Source organism: Photinus pyralis, unplaced genomic scaffold, assembly GCF_008802855.1.
Source record: "Photinus pyralis isolate 1611_PpyrPB1 unplaced genomic scaffold, Ppyr1.3 Ppyr1.4_LG1, whole genome shotgun sequence".
Classification (NCBI taxonomy): Eukaryota; Metazoa; Arthropoda; class Insecta; order Coleoptera; family Lampyridae; genus Photinus; species Photinus pyralis.
The window spans coordinates 52,555,831-52,568,477 of record NW_022170249.1 but is presented as its reverse complement, the minus strand read 5'-3'; the positions used below and the strand labels follow the sequence as shown (position 1 = coordinate 52,568,477).

The 12,647-nt window shown below is 31.1% G+C and overlaps 2 protein-coding genes and 1 long non-coding RNA gene across 4 annotated transcripts; 1 reads left to right on the top strand and 2 right to left on the bottom strand.

Annotated features, from left to right (window-relative positions):
• The first annotated feature begins 1,167 nt into the window (after positions 1–1,167).
• Positions 1,168–4,717, top strand: LOC116160373. Of its 2 annotated transcripts, XR_004143197.1 has the most exons (6): positions 1,171–1,459; positions 3,078–3,567; positions 3,616–3,702; positions 3,756–3,939; positions 3,993–4,157; positions 4,211–4,717. It is a non-coding gene; the product is annotated as an uncharacterized LOC116160373 (long non-coding RNA). The 2 variants fall into 2 exon arrangements; XR_004143196.1 differs by having other exon boundaries at positions 1,168–3,567.
• A 2,437-nt stretch (positions 4,718–7,154) lies between these two features.
• On the bottom strand, positions 7,155–9,587 carry LOC116162502. The gene has a single exon (XM_031476130.1). It carries the CDS (start codon positions 9,585–9,587, stop codon positions 7,155–7,157), a length of 2,433 nt encoding a protein of 810 aa, XP_031331990.1.
• Positions 9,588–9,683: 96 nt separating this feature from the next.
• LOC116162492 lies at positions 9,684–11,924 on the bottom strand. Its single transcript, XM_031476120.1, has one exon. The coding sequence runs from the start codon at positions 11,922–11,924 to the stop codon at positions 9,684–9,686; it is 2,241 nt and encodes a 746-aa protein (XP_031331980.1).
• Between the last annotated feature and the right edge of the window lie 723 nt (positions 11,925–12,647).

The window sequence follows — 12,647 nt, the reverse complement described above, 5'->3', positions numbered from 1 at the left end:
ATTTTACACGGTGATTTATTTCATTAATTCATTGTATAGTTTATGTAGAATCATGAAGATAATGGGGTCTGTTGAATAACATAAATTATGAAATTATTTGATCATTCTAAATAAGTAATTAATTAACGGCAGTATATTTAAATACAATAAGTATGTCATTTTATTTGTCATTTGATGAACGCTATATTTTATAGTAAATTAATTCTTTAGACTATGAGGATATTATAAGCATTTTATCAGAATGTGTAATAGTTTTCAAGAATATAGGTATATTGCAAAAATTGATAAGTACGTTTTGATTGTTTTATGATACATATTTTTTTGTATAGATTAAATTGTTTAATATACAAGATTATCTAATTCACGAATTGTATATGATAACTGTAAGTTCGGCTGTAACGTTTAAATTATGTGCAAGTAGTTATAAAAATTTTTTTGAAAGATATGTATTTTATGTGTGTCTACTAAAAAGTGTGTTTTCGTTTTGATAATCCAATTTGATTTACGATATTTAAGTATTTTTTTAAAAGAATGTTCAAATTATTTATACATCGTAATCCTTTTGAAATTTTGGATTAAAAGTCGCCTTTTTTGCCTTTGTTTCAAAAGAAATGGGGTGCAGGGTGTTAAGTTGATTTTATTCTTCGTGATATTCTTAATGAAAGGTTTCAATGAAAAGAATTAATTTCTATCAACCGTAGATCGCTTCCTGTATATATTCCCTTATATTTCCATTTATTATTATTATTATTATCTATTAATGAAGTCAAAGCTTTCAGTGCAAATATCAACAGAATAATGTCTGAGGATTTTGAATGTATGTCAAGCAGTTTTTAAATGTGTATGTGTAAAGAATTCCCTCCCCATTAATCATCTACGACGGAAGTATTTATATTTAAAAAATGTGCTTTATCTGCACCAAGGGTTGTGCATAATTCTTGATGATTTTGAGAATTACATTAAATTGAAAACAGTGTAATTGGAGTATCAAACAGTTTTTTTAAGTTAATTGTTTTGCGTTCCTCAAACATTCAAAAAGATAGATTATAAGTATTACAATGGCACAAACTTATAGTTTAACTTTTTGGTAACGTTACAAATTTTTAGTGTAGATACCTTCTTGAAACCTTTCATGAATGTAAAAAATTAAAGAATTAAAAGCATTAACGCCATTAATTGTCTTGTTAAATTAAAGGTATTTTGTTGTGTTAGTCATTGAAATTTAATTATTATTTTACAAGAAATTATAATTTAAGTTTTCACATTTTCCTTCAAAAAACAAATATAAGATGATGGAAGATAAATTTGTGATAATTTTAGTAAAACGCCTAATCTTACGACTCGCTCGGTATAATGTGTTTTTGTGTATGTAAATGTATATGATCTATGGTTTTTATCGTTTGCAAGACTGGTTATCGTTTGTTTTGGAACATTTTTAAAATTTTCTAATTTTTTATAAGTAAGTAGTATTTTATTTTATACCTATTATGTAAACAAAATAATTGCCCGTGGTAAAAGATAATAAAAGTAATGTTTCCATTATTATAAGATTAATACAAACATTTCAGTGTATGTATTATTCCAAGCTTTGGATGTGAACCAACTGATATTATTGCACAGAACATTGTAAAAACAGTGATGGTTTGTAACAAATGAATTAGGTGAAGCATATTCTAACGATGGTTAGATGTGTATTTGATAAATGTATCTAATGCCCGTTTGCATCGACAAATTTAAGTGGAGCTTAGCTTAAGTGTTACTTAAAATTCATGTCAACAATTATTGAGACAATGGTTGTCGTGGATTTTAAGCTAAGTTCCGCTTAAATTTGTCAGTGCAAATGGGCATAAGAAGTATTAGATCGCTGATTAACAATTTTTTGTATCTTGTTAGTTTTTTCTTGTTCTCAATATTCTCACTTTTCGTTGTTTAGTAATTTCTATAGCAACACAGAAAATTTATGATTCGCCAGGGAAACTACGTTATTGTGGTATGACGTGTGTTGGTGATGTCCTCAATTTTAGAAACAGTGGGTAAAGGGTAAAGTTGGGTGCAATCTTCTATAGTTTAAACAATGTTTCTTTGTGAGGATATTTTATACTTTGTTTCCAGTTTTTTTGAGGCGAGCAAAATTTTGTAACCGTATAATCACAACTAACGGGTGATCCAAAATGAGTGGTGGTCGAGTCGCCTTTGGAAGTTAAATTTAAGTACGATTACCTATACAAATAAAAATTCCAAAGGTAACTCGACAGCAATTCATTTTTGATGGCATAGTACATGTGCGTATATTATAATATGAATCAACAACCCGCTACATATCATTTACTTACTACCCGACATCCAGTGATCCATTGAATGTGACCTAGTGAATATCCATTTTTTAGTAGTTAATCCGAAGCCGAATAGCTTCAGTAAATAGCATGTTTAAAATGATGGGTACTAGATATTATAACACAATCTCCATTATTTAGTATTGGAAGCATTTATCTAGATCCTGTATTTAAACTAAGAAAAATTCCTTTATAGTTTTGTATTTTAGTTTTAAATATTCTTCTTCTGATATTTTAAACGTAATATTTTAATGTATAGGGTGGTTCAAATTTATTTCATTGGAATCTTTTTAACTGTACAGATTACAGGATAGGTTAAATGGGGACAAAGTTGAATTTTTTCGTAATTAATAAAAACTGTGACTGAAAAATTAAAAATTTTAATTTTGTATTTTTTGGAACTTTTTTCGCAGAATTTTTTATTAAGATTGACACTAATATATTACGAATGGTCCAGTTTCTTTGGTATATCATACATTCTTTGTGTCGTTATTAATTCGTAGTGTTATTACGTTTTTGGAGTTGTGTACTTGTAAAAAGAAATCCAATATATATGATATACTTAATTAAAGGTTTTTTGGTATATGGTCTTCGTTTGGCATACTGAGATTGTAGTATTAACTCAGTAAGTAATGGAACACATATTGAGTGATAGACTTTTTTTTCAATTTTTTTTATACTAAATCAAAATTTAGTTAGTAATATGTACCTATATGCAATGTTTCTAATTTTTTTTTTTATTAGATATGACTACATTTTTTGGTTTGGGTGCGAGTATTTTGAGAAGAGTGTTAGTAGAAGGTCAGGGAGACTCTGCTAACCGAATTCATGGTAAGCTCGTCGTTGACTTGTGCATTGGCGGGCAAACGGTTTCCCAATTAAGAAAAAGAGTCGAACGCTCACGAAGTGATGAATCGGAATGGTTTGTGCCTAGAAATACGCCCCTGGTCGTTTTGATAGGAACCAAAGATATTTTAAGAGGTGGCAGAGCTTCTATTGCCTTTAATAATTTTAAACGGTTATTAAGTACATTGGAAAAGTGGTCGAGGATAACTCCCATCATATTGTGTACTCTTCCTCCAATAAAGCATGCAAGTCCTGATGTTCGACATCAGTTGCATAAATACAACACGTCGATTAGAACATTGTGTTCTAATCGATGTGATGTATTTAGGCTATTGGACGTGTATGCCTTATTGGATGCGGAGGATTACGAGGGCCACTTTTTTGAACGGTAAGTTTCATTATAATATATTGTTATATTTTAATTTGTTATTTTTAGTGACGGTGTTCATCCAAATAGAGAGGGGCTTTTGAGAATTTATGATTCCATAAGTTCCCTCTTTAATTAATCGGTCTTGCATGTTCGGTAAGTGAATTATTTTAATTGAAAAAATATAATAATTGTTTTATTAATTGTAGAGTACATGATAACCGTTTAGGATTATTTTTGGCGATGGAAGACTACCCTTTTTGAAAATCATTTGGTAAACAAAGCAGCTTTGATTCATTTGAATGATCGTTTTATTTTTTTGATTAATTAATTGTTTGAATTGTCATGAATTTGCTTCTCAAAATTATGAAGATTATTTTTTCCTTATTTAAGGTAAATAGTGCAATTGGTTTGCAATTATAGTTGCTCAATAAATATTTTTTTAGGTTTTCAAATAATGAAATTTATTCTCATGAAGTGGCTTATTATTATTCTTTTAAGTAGTATATGCAGAATGTTCTTTGGTTTACATTTATACTTTCATCAATTAAAGGAACACTTTTACCTAAGAATATGGTAGCAATACATTTAAATGTATCCTTGCACATTCGGTAAGTGAATTACTTTAATTGAAATAATATAATAATTGTGTTATTAATTGTAGAGTACATGGTAACCATTTAGGATTATTTTTGGCGATGGAAGACTACCCTTTTTGAAAATCGTTTGGTAAAAAAAGGAGTTCTAATTCATTTGAATGATCGTTTTATTTTTTTGATTAATTGATTGTTTGAATTGTCATGAATTTGTTTTTCAAAATTATTAAGATTATTTTTTTCTTATTTAAAGTAAATAGTGTAATTGTTGATTTCCTTTTAGTTGTATCACTTTCATCTAAGGTTATAGTAGTAATACATTTGAATACATCGATAATGAAATTGCTATGCATACTTAAAATCATTTTATTATTAGACCAATACTTAACATACCGACATAAAATATAAAGCCATTAACAATTACAGTAACAAAGTATGTTTTAAATGTAAGTAATATAATAATGTTTGTTTGTGATTGATAATTATTCTTGTAAATTTATCATTTTTAAACGATGTTGATTCTTCTTGGTAATTTAATATTGAAAAGTTGGATGTTGATCATATATGATATGATTATCGATGCTATTTGATATTTTGATTATAAATTAGTACTATTGAAGTAACATTTAAACTATTCCTTTTACGTACTGAAAAGTTATATTTTATAAGATTGATTAAGTAATAAATTGTAATTTAATAGTTATTTTGAAATTGTTTTGTTTGCTAAGTTTATTTGTATAATAGATTTTTGAAAAAAAAATTGTCTAACATTTAAATATGAATTTAAAATAAGGTAGAACATAGTATATTATAACAAATTATAATTTGCATTGATTATATTTTGTAGATTTTAAAAATAATTGCAATTGTAGATTTGGAAAAATTTACATTTTTGTGAATCTTTATATTGACAAATATGCGATGTTGTTTTCTCCCCAACTATAAATATACATACTAATTTCTGAGAAAGTCTAATTTTTTAGATTTTATCTAGAAAAATACCGATCACCTATGCTACTTTATTTTGGTTAAGAATCTGTATGAATTGGTATATTATTTATGGAATGTCATTAAAATGTAGTTATTTTAGATGAAAAATGTACATTTCCTTTTATAATGAAATATATGCTATGTATGGAAAAATAGATGTAAATGATATTCATCATCTAGAAAATGATTTCTAATGTAAATGTTTTTTAATTGAATAGTATTTTGAAAATTAATTCTTGGATTATAATATTTCACCACTTCTTTGGGAGTGGCTACCAAACGAAATACGTTGGACCCTCGGTTTATTTGCATGCGGTTATGTAACACCATGTATGTGATTTCTGAAAAAAGAAATAGTAGATAGGTATGTAAATTAAAACTTATTCTCTGCAATTTTTTTTTTTTTTTTTTTTAATGAGGGGAAAAACCTTCAGGAAGGCCTAGCTCTGAAATGGAATTTGAGCCGTGTGTGGGATTAACATTACCATTTATTCTTTAAAATATGAAAATATTATCCTTTTTTGAAGGCTTAAAATAGCGTGTATTTTTTTAATTTGTTGTTAAGATGTTCGCCCTAGTATCATGTCTCAATTTTATAAAAAAACTTAATTGTGGAATTTTTTACTTCAAACACTATTACCCTCTTTCGAAGGCTTAAAATAGCGTGTATTTTCTATATTTGTTGTTCATATGTTCGCCCTAGTATCATGTCTCAAATTTATTTAAAAAAACTTAATTGTGGAATTTTCTTCGTCAAACACTATTACCCTCTTTCGAAGGCTTAAAATAGCGTGTATTTTCCTTATTTGTTGTTAAGATGGTCGCTCTAGTATCATGCTTCAAATTAAAAAAAAAACTTAATTGTGAAATTTTCTTCTTCAAACACTATTACCCTCTTTCGAAGGCTTAAATAGCGTGCATTTTTTTAATTTGTTGTTAAGATGTTCGCCCCTAGTATGTCTCAATTTATAAAAAAAGTTAAATTTGAATTTTCTTCTTCAAACACTATTACCTCTTTCCTTAAAATAGCGTGTATTTTTATTTGTGTAAGATGTTCGCTCTAGTATCATGTCTCAAATTTATAAAAAAAACTTAATTGTGGAATTTTCTTCGTCAAACACTATTACCCTCTTTCGAAGGCTTAAAATAGCGTGTATTTTCCTTATTTGTTGTTAAGATGGTCGCTCTAGTATCATGCTTCAAATTTAAAAAAAACTTAATTGTGAAATTCTCTTCTTCAAACACTATTACCCTCTTTCGAAGGCTTGAAATAGTGTGGATTTTCATTGTTTGTTGTTAAGATGTTCGCTCTAGTATCGTGTCTCTTTTATTTATTAAATTATTTGCTTTCGTGTCGTGTTTAAAATGTTTTTCATTTGAATATATGTAACATTTATTGGCTTGTCTTACTGTACTGCTTTATTAGATAGTAAAACGCTGTGATTTTAGCATATTTTATGTAAGTTAGAAAAACTAATACTACTACTATTAATAATGGATATCAATTAATCAATAAAAGTGTAAAAAAATTAATTACAACTGATTAACAATATATAAATGTTTGTTACAAATAATAAATTTCAATTTATAAATTGTATATCTGTACATTTTAAAACATAAGCGTGCAAAAATAGTTTTTTTAAAATTGATAATCAGTTTAACCTTTTGGCATTTTAACATATATTACGGCGTATAGCATTTGAATATATTATTAGATACCTTTATTATTTATCGTCGTCTTTTTGGCGATTCGATATGTTTAGGATATCTTTTTTGTACTCGTGGCTAGCCTGTTAATATGTTCGTTTGCCGGTTAGTTTTTTTAAACAAATGTTTATGCACAACTTATACTATACAATATACAGTATTTTGAAAGATTAAAAAAAAATGTTTTGTTATTTTCTATATGAATGTTATTTGCACAATATGTAAAAATTTTAATTTGATCAAAAAATAACTAAGGAATAGGACTTATTTGAATTCATTTTTGTACAGAAAGAATTGCCAATAGATATCATATTTTTATCTAAATATTTCTTTAGCGACGATGTTTTTAACCTTGTGCGGTTTTTTCTCATTTGGTGGTAAATAAATTTTAATGTCTGATTTTTTTCTGACTCTACTCATGGCTACGTATAATTGACCGTGACTAAATAATGGAGTGTTTAGATATAAACCAACTTTGGCGACTGTTTGTCCTTGTGCTTTGTTTATGGTCATAGCGTAAGCCAATTCTACTGGAAATTGCATTCGTTGAAAATGCAATCCTGTTCCGTCGAGGCGATCATCTTCATATACGAATTTTAATACTGCCAAAACGCAAGTCTTTCCTCGATGCGGTCCTATTGCTATTTTACAATGTAGCAGGTGTTCACCTAAACGTGTTACGATTAAACGTGTACCGTTTGATAATCCTTGTCTTACGTCTATGTTTCTTAATAAAACTACTATCGCATTTTCCTTTAATACTAGTTTATGAGGAGGAAAATTTGTTGGATTTTCTTCGTGTAGCGAAGACACGTCGTTAATGGCCGCATATACGTCCAATGCCGGATTGTCTACGAGCGATTTATCTGCAGATAAATATACTTTTTCTTCTCCGGGAAGCATATTTAAAATTTTTGAATTTAATTTTCTAACGTCTGCGCGTCTGGCACTTAAAAGCAATTTTTCCACGGCGTCGTTTCTAAGCAAGGCTTCGTTGTTTTCGAAAACAAATTTTATAAGTTCGTCTTCACTTTCTATCAACATATCTGCGGGGACTTGGAATTCTCCAGTACCGTCTGTATCTTTGCCTATACGTTCTAATATTTGATTAAATTCTATTTCGTTTTCATTTACTCGCATATTTCTAATTAACGTTATTTTGTGAAATGCGGCGAACAGTTCGGAATTTTTTATGGAACTTTTAATCTGCTCGTTTATATCTGCAAATTGTACTACTGGTAAGAGCAGTTGCCAATCCCCTCCTAATAAAACGATCTTACCACCGAAAAGAAGCTTTGAAAGATTTATATGTGCAGCATGTTTGCACGCCTCGTTTATCATATTAAGATATTTTCGATGTAGCATGCTAATTTCGTCTATGATTATTAACTGCGTTTTTCTTATTCTTTGGGTTATAACGTCATTCCACCGTATGGGTGGTACGTAATCTGTCCCTTTCGAAACGTCAGTGGGCAAATGAAAAGCGTTATGAACGGTCATACCGCGAGGTAAAAGTTGTGCGGCCGCGCCAGTTGACGCTGTAACAATGGCATACTTTTTATACCTAAAGAATATATCTATGATAGTTTTATAGACAAAAGTCTTTCCTGTGCCGCCGGCCCCATTTAGGAAAATCAGCCTAGGCGTGGAATTTAGTTTATCATCTGGCGTAGATTCTACAGCTTTTATTATTAAATCGACAACGATTTTTTGTTCTACGTTTAGTTTTAAGTAAATCGGCAAATTTACGTAATTGCTAATGTTTTCATCTTCAATATATTCATTGGGAGCTTGCGATGGTAATTCGTTTGTATCGTCATCTCGATCGAAGATATCAGTTTCGCCAAAAAAGAATTCTCTTTCATCGTCACAGATTTGTTCGTAATTTTCGGGCATGGGAATATTAAAATCTTTATTCGTTTTCCAATTGTGACTTAAAATACGATTCAAAGAACAAAGGGCAATGTTTATTCTTCTCGATTTTTCTGCATCATCGTTATCGCGCAAATTACGAGTATCGTACATAAATGGGAGGAATTCGTTCCAAAGTGCTAATGGATCGGATACGTGTCCCCATACTAATATTTGTGCGAATAAATTGCGCATCATTTTCGGATAACCAACATTACTAGCTTCAAAAAGTGTTCTGCGCCAAGTTTCTATGTCGTTCAGTAAACCCATTATTTTTGCGCAATCTACAAAGGTTTCGCATGGTTCTACGTAATTTGTTGGAGTGCGTAAATTATCCCATCCTGTTGGACCTTTACGACACAGTAAAAGTTGATATATTGCAAATTTTTCTGTTTGATTGGGTGGAACCGGATATAAACGACCTATTACGTTTACCATTTTTTTTCGTTTTGTCCAACGATTCGTTTTTTTGTTAAACCAATAAGTTTCCGGTAATTGAGGAAACGTTAAGTTTCGCATTTCGTTTATTTCATGTTGAGATTCTTCTAAACATTGCAAGAAAAACATTTCCAATTGGGACAGTTTGGTATTATTGTCCAAGACTTGTGCGGCAATTATTTCTTCGTTACCACGTCTATAATATAAAGGTCCTTCTCCGGGCATATGAACGTTAAGTCGATATACTGTGTGCGATGATCTAATTATTCGCCACTTGTTTAATCTAGCGTACGCTTCCGGAGCCGAACGATAATAACCTTTCATTAGTCCTACGGATTCGTCGTAGTCGACAATATCACTATTTGTTTGGGCAATTCGAACGTAAGCGTAATTACCCATTTTAAAATTATATTTAATTGCATATTTACAACTTTGAGTTCCGTAACAAAACTCGATGTTATTGTGCGCATGCCATGCCAAAAGATAAGCAGGATTCTAAGGAACAACAGAGGCATTCGTAATTATATTTCCGCCAGGTGTTTTGTAAGTTTCTCCTCCGTTTTCAGGCGATCTTCGCTTGTATATTGCGGGTCTATCTTCGTACGTTATAGTGGAATTTGAAAATTTTTTTGGAAAACCTTTCGAACATTTACCACTATCGTTAAGACAAATAGTATTACAATTGTGAATTTGAAACTTTATCACTAGCTCTCGTAATTTTCTACTCATTTCTGCTTCGTCACTTTTATCGTTTGCGTCGGGTAATTTAGGTATTTCTGCGGATACGTATTCATCTACGTACTCGGGAGAATTTGGACAATCTAAGCTAATTAAGCGATGAGTGTGGGGTCCGCCTCTCTTTTGAAATTCTAAACTTTCGATAAATGCTTTAACTTTACCAAATATATGACCTTTTTCGATAAGCTTTCGCATTTTTTCAATTTTTACTAGAAAGACTCTACATATAATATCAGGGCGATCTGTAATATATTGATTTTTTAATAAATGTTCTTTTACTTCGTTCCACGAGGGGTTGCACGTGGTGGCAATCATAAAGGTCGGACGACCAATGCGGTTAAACAGAGCCGTGGCATCGTGAAAGTGTTGTTGATACCACGCAGGAGAACCTACCATTCTAGGAGATAATCGTAAGACTTTTCCTAATTTTTTTCCTTCGCATAATTTTTGTAAATCTCTATCCAATGCCATGCGTACCTCGGGAGCAGTGGTACAAAATGTATCGTAATTTTTCTTAATAAATTCGTGCACTTGCTGATCGGCTTTGATGCTCTGATCGATAATATATTCTTGTGTGATACTACCGAAGGGATATAAAAAGTGCGTAGCTCCTTTATTATCACCACGAATTGCTAAGTGAAATCTATAAAAATCTCTTACGGATACGTGGTTTTTGTGCTCAACTTCATCTATTTCTTCGTCGTAAACGGCGTTTGGCGAACAACCGAGATCATTTTGTTCAGCTGAAGTAATTGTACGTTGATTTGGCGTATTCCGTTTTTTAACTTTTTCTATACCTGGATAATATCCAAAATCACCGTTCGCCAAGTTTAAAACGTAATGCAGGCAATCGTTTAGTCGATCATAAAGTGGAAAACATATTACTTGCCCATTTTTCTTTTTTAACCAAGTACCATAGCGATATACCGGTTCGTCGTTTTCGTTACTAACATAAAAAGCGCACAATTCTTTTACTTGTGGTAAATTAACTGCACGTGGATGTAAACCGGGATCAATTATTGCGTCAGGAACTTGTCTCGGATTTACCAAGACTAATGTGACATGTTGTACTTCATCAAACCCTTGTCTTTGCACATCGGCCGATGTTTCCATATAGAGTTGGTGCATTATATTAAACGCTTCGCAAAGCGGATGGTGTTTTTGTAATATAGTGAACAATTTTTGTAATATTTCCCGTTTAATGCCGAATTTTGTAGACAGCGGATTTTGAGCTACCGAATCTTGCATCATCATCGGATCAAGCATGTACAATTGACCGTGTACTGGCGTTTTTCCGTCGGGTGCAAACAGGGGACTTATGTTTCGTTTAATTTCGCCATTAATTAGCATAACCGGTGGACCTTGTCCGGGTGCCTTTTTTCGACCCGCTTCTATACTACCAAAACTTAATAGCATGTTATAAATTCGGAAGTACTGTCGAAAATGTTTTCCGTGTACGGGATCGTCCATTAACTTTCGAATATCTTCGGGAACCGGTGAAATTGCAGGTAACATAACAGTACCGTGATTACAACATATAGCGCTAGTTTCATCTTTAAACAAAAGTGCCTTGCAATGTTTACATATTTGGTCACCTATTTTTCCACATTCGAGATAGTCGATTGAATGTTTGGCACTTTTTGCAAAACAACCGTAAATACCGTGAGTTCTTTTACAATATTTCATAGGTTTTAGTTTATTTTTATTTGATTTTCTAGATGCACTGTAGTTAACCGTGCTTCTTGTGGATCTCGTTGATCTTCTACTATTAGAAGAAGATGTAGATACAATACTAACGTCGGAATCAGATTCGATAGGTGTGCCTTCGCAAATTTCGACGATTTCGTTATCATTAATTTCAATTTCGTTGAAAAGGCAATCGGATCGGGTTTCGTAGGAAGGTATTTTCTCATTATATAATTCTAGTAACATACCGTTAATTCTTTGGCGTTCTGTCGCGATGTTAAAATCGGACAAAAGCATACGTTTTTCATTCATCAAATATGTCTCAACATAAACACATACATAATATCCACAGTTATATGAATTCGTTTGTAAATTGTAAGTTTGTTCATTTGCAACTTCAATGTATATTCACTGTTTGTAAGAAATGACGAATCCAATACTTGAATTGCATTTTTTATAGAAACAAAATAATTACTATTGTCCTTTAATCTATTGTCATTAGGAAGGGGATCATAGAATACAGTTTTACTTCCTCGTTCGTGAATAATTAGTGCAAAATGTCCGGGAAAGTAAATCGGAATGAATAATACTTCATAATTATGTGGATTTCCCCAAAGTCCTTCTGTAGGGGAAACGTTTGTTTTCTTATTATATATGGATACAGTATAATTAATATTAAGTAGAAGAGATTTTGTTCTATTATAGGCTAGGTATGTAACGTACATTAGGTAACCATGTAAATTGTTGATATTCATTTCGGATTTGGGATTTTGATATGATTCGATAAATCTAATCGAGACAATGTATAATATTCTTTAGACAAGGGGTACGTTATGGCGGCTACATTCGGTGGTACATTCAAAGGGCAATCGACGTTTTTAGTTGAAGTAATTTTAAGATTTGCCATTAATTCATCTCCTAAAGCGTCAAAAATTTCAGTTTCAATTTTATTTGCCGTTTCAACGTTTGAGGTAACTTTGTGATGACTACTCGGTGGTGGCATCATCGATTGCGAAAGAGTCATAATATTGTCGT

Coding starts and splice junctions, on each gene's coding strand:
- LOC116162502 (XM_031476130.1), bottom strand. CDS start 9,587: ATGGGTAATTACGCTTACGTTCGAATTGCCCAAACAAATAGTGATATT.
- LOC116162492 (XM_031476120.1), bottom strand. CDS start 11,924: ATGAATGAAAAACGTATGCTTTTGTCCGATTTTAACATCGCGACAGAA.